Raw genomic sequence first — 7,173 nt, 5'->3', positions numbered from 1 at the left:
CCCATTATCCTGCCCATGCAATTGTAACCCCTCTGTACAGTATGTTCACAAATAAAATAAAATAAAAAAAAAAAAAGAATCTCAGGAACAGTGCCCAGACCCTGAGTTCAAGCTAAAAAGAATATTGTTGACTTTTCTCTATTTCATTAGAGTCAGAAAGTAATATAGCCTTTCTTGTTCTTCAGAGGGGAACTACAAAGTGGCTCTTCCTTTCTTTCTCAGGACCTTTAAGTCTCTCTTTCCAACCAATAACACAAACAGAAACTCAGAAGTTATCCTGGTCTGTCTCTTCTTTGACCACAACTGATCAATGTAACAAGCGCATAAATTTAACTTTTATTTCTTTAGCCTTAGCCCCCAAGTTCTTATAAATTGTCCAGGTCTCTCTGATCTAACCTCTTAGCCTCCAATTAAACCACGGCACGCATTATAGACACTATAATCAGAGCACTTGTATAATCCTTACATCTGGTAATTATACACCTAAGTTTCACAATAAAGGTTATTTATCTTAATTTAGTGGACATGGTCCACTAAATGTGGTTTAAATCTTTCTGCTTACTCTATTCATTGCATTTTTCTTTCTTTCTTTCTTTCTTTCTTTCTTTCTCCCTCCCTCCCCTCCCTCCCCTCCCTCCCTCCCTTTCTCTCTCTCTTTCTTTCTTTCTTTTTTGGCAGTTGTGGGGCTTGAACTCTGGGCCTGGGCACTGTCCCTCAACTCTTCAGCTCAAGGCTAGCACTCTACCGCTTGAGCTATAGCTCCACTTCCAGTTTTCTAGTGGTTTATTGGAGATAAGAGTCTCACGGACTTTCCTGCCTGGGCTGGCTTTGAACCATGATCTTCAGATCTCAGCCTCCTGAGTAGCTAGGATTACAGACGTGAGCCACCGGCACCCGGCTTTCCATTGCATTTTTCTATCTTAGGATTGCATCCTTGCCAAGGGCCAGAAGCTCACGTTTGTAATGCTAGCTACTCAGGAGGCTGAGATCAAAGAATGAACTGTGATTTGAAACCAAGCTAGACAGGAAAGTCTCTGAGAGTCATACCTTCAATCAACCACAACAAAAAAAAAAGCTGGAAATGAAGGTGGGGCTCAAGTGGAAAAAACTTAGACTGAAAAAGGTGAATTCAAGCCACAGTACCAGAATGCACACATGCAGACATGCAGACATGCACACACATACACGGACACACACACACACACACACAAAATGAATATTCTTTCCTTTCATACAAGATAGACTGCTTTTCCAGGCTCATGGATCATTTACCACAGGCAATCATATTGGCTCTAAATTATGATTTAAATTCTTTATTTTAAACAGAACTCAAAGTTATCCAAGATCATGGACCTGGCTAGGAATAGAAAGCAATTAGGCCCTAAATTTTAGGCCTACCTTTCTGAATTATAATTAATTTATTCTGTTTCTGATATTGCTTAAAGTAGACAAAGCCATGTAATTACTCAATACTAAGCTCCTAAACATTTTTAAATCATGTTGATCATTCGGCCTTTTCTTCAGTCAAAAACTGACTTACATGTGCCTAACTAAAATCTATTCCAAAGACACAGGCTTCCTTTCCCCCAGTGTAACCCATTTACCAAAAGCCTTTCTCTTCAGAAAGACTGCCAAGTCTTCACTACTAAGAAAGCTCTCTGCCCTAAAAATAATCTTCAGATTCAACCCAAGTTACTAAAATAAAATTTCCCAAATAAAACAATGGCAGAGACAGACCTGATAATGAATATGAAATATGCTAAGAACATTCTGTCACTGAAACAAACTTGACTCTTTTTTTGTTGTAATTAATGGTAAGATGAACCCTACATAAAAATGAAGCAGATGACAACAGAAAAGAAATGGCTTGGATAGGGTCCCACTTGAAATTTATCACTTTGAAAACAGACTCTGTCTTTTGGCCATCAGTACCATGTGCCTGTCCAGAAATGCATTTTCAAGTGTTGTTTCCAAATGCAGCCCCAAATTCAAAATGAAAGTTATTTGGCATGTTCAGAATTTGTTCTGGGATTGACCAAACAACAAATGAGATGTTATCAGAAGGAAGGATAAGTATATTCCAATACTTAATGGGCTTGATTCCCGTTTCAAAGGCTAGCTTTGCCCTACTGATACTTTCGTATCCTATTTCTATTAGGAAATGGAAAACACAGAAAATTAGATCATGAGGCGAATTCTAACTATTCATGTGGTACCAGAGGAAGTAATCAAAGACGCAAGCATTTTCAAGGAAAAGGATGGAAAAGGAAATTGGCTTGAACCCAGTCTATCAGAAATGGTGAGGGATCTTCATTTAGCAGAATCTTATCAGGCCATCATGCCCTACACTGCATTTACTGACAAGTTAGAGCACAAGAGAGGGAATATCACCTCAGAAGAGTTGGAAGAGGAAGAAAAATTACCTGTTGAGTAGAAAAATTGGCTTTGTTAGCTAAGAATTTCAATAGATTCTGGATGCCCAGAGAACCTATCCATCAAAGTAACTTGGTGGTAATGGTAATGTGGGTGAGGGCGTGTGTTAGTCTGAGAGGGGAAGATTTTGGGGCGCAGAAAATAAAGAAATAATAGTAAAAATATTTGTTATTAAATATTTAATGTTTAGATGAAGCCAGGAAGATACCACTAGATGCAAATTGTTCCTCATAGACTCTCATTTTATTTGAAAGATAAAGACAGTATGACAATAAGCTAAGAAAAGACAAGAAAGTAACAATGCAGTGTGTGTGTGTGTGTGTGTGTGTGTGTGTAGATACACAGCATTTGTATTTTGTGTGGAAAATACAGTTACTTATATTCAAAAACGGCTTCCATTTCTTCCTAAGTATTGCTGAAAAAAAATTTGCTAGCACTTTATTTTCCTTGTAAGAGTTTGGAATGCACTTACTATTTGATGTCTCACAGAATGGTCATTACCTTTAAAACATACACATGCCATTTAGAAAGAAAGTTCTCTAGCAAATAAATCATGTCTTTCAGATATTGAAAACATTGAAAGAATACTGACTAATGCACTTTATTAGATGAATTGCTGAGCACAATGTTAAGAGAGGATGGAAGAATCGTACTGCATGACCATCTAAGCATTGGAATAGTACTGGCAATATCTCGTTCTCTCCGTATATATTTTTGCAGTAAAATAGATGACAAAACTCTTCTAAGAATAAAGAATGCATTTCAACTATGTACTTCTCTATTATTTCTTGACTAAGAAATAAATAAATATATTGCGTTAAAAATAGTGTGTTAGTAAGTAGTACATTGAGTATTCATTAACAATATATACACATACCTATTATGAACCATCAAAAGAATTAGTTTAAGGAAAGTCAAAGAGAGACTGTAACTGAAAAAAAAATGCATCATTGTACATAGAGAATTACTGGAGTCCATCTTCTCAATCTTACTTCAATTTGCCAAAATATTCTTTGTCCCACAACCTTGATTCATTAATAACTCTGGAGGAAATTTTTCGTTCATTTCTTGATTCCTGGGTTTCATTCTTTTTCATGCCCTATCACACATGTTGTTCTAATACAGTAAAAGCATGAATAATCCTAGGAAGCCACGCTTTCTCTCTCCCCCTCCCCACAACCAAATCTGCTTCTCCTCCCAAATATACCTTCTGGGAAGCCAGCCATTGCCATGACTACCATATGATTGGGTCTGACAGTCCTTGGGGATAGTCTTAGTGAAAGTTAATACCAGTTTGTGTTTAACAGGGTCAGGAAAACTCAAACAATGGGCAACAATCCTCTGTGAGGAGCCACTTAGTTATATGAAATGAATTATCCACATCAAACTTAACCAATCAGAATACATCCTCAGAAAATAAATGGTCCAAGTGTGGTTTATTAAAGATTAACCTATTAACCATCTATGCTAGCCAATGCACTCAATACCCATTGGTAATTAAAGAAAAGACCATATAGAACATGAGAACAGAGAACTTTGCTTTGCCTTTTTAAAATTTTAACTAGACATAAAAACATGCAGCATTCAGAGACAGACTACTTTTCCCAAATTAGAGAGAAAAGTTATCATCATTTCTAGACAAGAACGCTTCCTTTCTACATTCTCCCATAGTATCTGTGTTTCCCTCTCTGCCAGACAGATGAAGAAGATGGATCAGCACAGAGTTGTCTGGACTTTTTTCGGTATCTGTAATATATTTGGCCGTAGAAAGAGGAGCTTTGTGGACACAAGGTGGCAATTCTAGTCAGGTGTAGTAGAGCTCTTTTGTGTTACTCGGAGCTGGAGAGAGCTTTCCTTCCACATATGTCAAAACACTCTCTCTCTCTACTGACTTCACTCCAGAGGCAGAAATGATCATGCCATTAAAACAAACACACAAAAAAACCCACCTAGGGATTATCCCCCACCCCCCAAAAAAGTCACTCTTGGATAAGGAGGTTGATGCTTTCTTTGTCTTTTACCTGACTGGCTACTCTACAACTGAGCTTTTAAAATAATGAGGAGAATCCTTTGTTCTCTCAGGTTCCATTTAAGGGAAAGTAGGTCGAAGGGCTTCCCCAGGGAGAGAGTGAGAGAGAGAGAGAGAGAGAGAGAGAGAGAGAGAGAGAGAGAGAGAGAGAGAGAGCAAAGGGGGGAAAAAGCTCTAAAGCCAAACACTGGGGAGTAGAACAGTTCACACCCACCCAAGACTGTATTCTCCCAACCTTGACCATTATCCCCTCTACCCCCTCCCCCAAAGAAGTTAATTAATTCTATTTGGAGGATGGTTAAGCAAGGTAGCAGGGAGGAGAGGATAGACTTAGGTAAGCCTCCTCGCTGAGACCATCCTCGTCTCTCATTCTTTTTCTCTCTCTCTCATTCTCACATGTGTCTTACTCCATCTTCTGGGAGGGGTAGGCAGAGGAGGGGTGCTCTCTCCAGCCCTGGGCAAAAGAGCCACACTGAATGCATTTGTACTCCCCAGAACCGCGCGCGTGTCCCAGCCCAGAGTGCGAAGTTAGGTATTTAGACCTGAAAAGCATAAGAGCCATTCAAAGCAGCAAGTTACAGTACCTTGAGAAGTCTGACTGAAGGGAGAAAGGCTGCGTGGCACAGCTTCCGGATGGTCCAGTTTAGGGGTCGAGAAGCATCAGTTTGATTCATGACCCCTTCCAAATTCCACCGGGGGAGGGGGGGAAGGAAAACAAACAACAAAAAGCAGAACTGCCAGGCTGAGCGATGCCTAGGAAGCAATCGGTCTCCCCCAGCGGCCCTGGTACCCCATGGCCATTTCCACACCTGCGAATTCCATCAAGGCTGAGGCTTCCTGGAACTTGGGAGACCGGTGAAGTGGCTTTGCCTGCTCCCCTGAACCTCCTTTAAGAAAGCCACCTCCCCGCGCCCCGCAGCCGTGCTCATGCATACCAAATGTGGCTGAATGGAGCCACACTGCCTGCTGCTTCGGGGAGGGGATGCTGGGTTTGGAAAGAGAGGGACACAGCCCGCACAGAACAGCCTGTGGTCGGAGTCAGAGCAGCCTGCTCCGGAATGCACGCTCCCTCTCCCGCTCTCCTCCCCGCAAACGCAGGTCAGGCATTGGGAGGGAAACCGGGCCATTTGCCTGGCTTGCTTTGCTTGGGGGGGGGGGGGGCCCGGGGGGGGGAGAAGAGCGAGGAGGAGTGTGAAAGGGAGCACACACACACACACACACATCAAGCCAGAATGGGAACTTGCACTTTTCTTGCACAAAGCATGTTGGAGGGGTTGGAAATTGGCACAGGGGGAGGGGCTAGGACACACCAAGAGAAGACATGCTTGGGAATGCTAAGATGAAATGCTTCCCTTTATGATTTATGTGACAGAATACATCAAGAGCGATTGTAAAATGGGATCTATAGGCAGAGAGCTGCCCTGTCCTGTTCTTCTTCTTCTTATATCATTATTATTACTAACAATCCTCAGCTTGATATGTGCATGTCTACATGATGGCTAGGTAGACAGCAGAGAATCCAACTCTCACATACCACCTTAGGAGTGGTGAGTTATTCCTTTGTAGAAAGCTGTGCAGGAGAATGCACAGAAGAATGTGGCTTACCTTTTAGAGATGATGGCAATGTCTAAATGGGGGTATATTCCCCTTGGAAAGCCACTTGGTATCTTTTCTCTGCAACAAAGATGTAACCCTTAAGGTACCATGTGAGATGCTGTCTGTAAAGATGGAGTTCACTGGAACAGAGGCTCCCCAATCCTTTACCCCGCCCTAGTCATTTTCTCCCTGGGGGTTTTCAGAAAGATTTGGCTGCATTGGTTTGAAGAGTCTTTAGAGCTCCTGTGGTGTGAGAGAATAGAGGAGAACTTTTCCATTTGAAGGTAGGAATTGGATAATTTCACTTAGAGCAGGGGAGTGAGAGAGGTTGGGGGGCAGGGAGAGCCTTAAGCCATGTGATACCTTCTACCTTAAACACCCATTCTATCCAAGCTCTAGACCTCAGTGGAATCAGCTGATGAACCAAATCTACCCAGGAGAAGTCTCCTATCCTTAGAAGCAATGCTGTAGAATTTGTGCTTTGAACTTTGTCTCCCTTCCTAGGACTACAGAGAATTTCCATTTCCAATTAACTGTAAGAAATGGGTCAATCCCACTCCATGACTATGGCGCATAACTGGGAGGAGTCAGAGGACAGGTGAATCACTGCTGTAATTTAAAATCTAAGACAACGTAGATCCTGTCTAGAATGTCATACCTGACCCTTTGTACCACACCTCCATTTCCCTCCAAAGCTCCTGAGGTCACAGATTGAAGAATGAACACTGCAGAAAAGCTGGTCCATTGGTAGAACAGACACATACACACACATACATACACACACACACACACATAATACTTGAACATAAAATCCATGTCTTTATTTCCTGCTAAAGCAATCTGACGTTCACAAACTATACAATCCATTCATTGGTTATCACCATCCACAGAGAGATGAAGGCAGCTTTAAAATAGTAACACCAGACATAATGTGTCAAACATGAGGCTGTGTACTTAAAATCTCCTGTCAATGACAACCCTGCAAACTGGACACTACTGTCACATGCCTATTTCACAGATTAAGCAAGTGGAGCCCAGAGAAATGAGTGCCAAGTCTAACATAACTATTATAACTAGAGTCTGGGCTGAAACTGGTTTACTAGGTTTTAAGACTT

At 41.5% G+C, this 7,173-nt stretch overlaps 1 protein-coding gene across 2 annotated transcripts in view; it reads right to left on the bottom strand.

Annotated features, from left to right (window-relative positions):
* The window catches only part of Trpm3 (transient receptor potential cation channel, subfamily M, member 3), a 498,800-nt gene extending 493,476 nt beyond the window's left edge, over positions 1-5,324 (bottom strand). For both annotated transcript variants that reach the window (XM_013018449.1, XM_013018448.1), the window contains exon 1: positions 5,047-5,324. In XM_013018449.1, coding sequence (XP_012873903.1) covers positions 5,047-5,136 — 90 coding nt within the window. In that variant the 5' untranslated portion in view covers positions 5,137-5,324. The remainder of the gene's footprint in view (positions 1-5,046) is intronic.
* Between the last annotated feature and the right edge of the window lie 1,849 nt (positions 5,325-7,173).

The sequence above is a fragment of the Dipodomys ordii genome, unplaced genomic scaffold (assembly GCF_000151885.1).
Source record: "Dipodomys ordii isolate 6190 unplaced genomic scaffold, Dord_2.0 Scaffold40, whole genome shotgun sequence".
Classification (NCBI taxonomy): Eukaryota; Metazoa; Chordata; class Mammalia; order Rodentia; family Heteromyidae; genus Dipodomys; species Dipodomys ordii.
The sequence above is the reverse complement of the archived record's forward strand: the minus strand, read 5'-3'. Positions and strand labels throughout refer to the sequence as shown.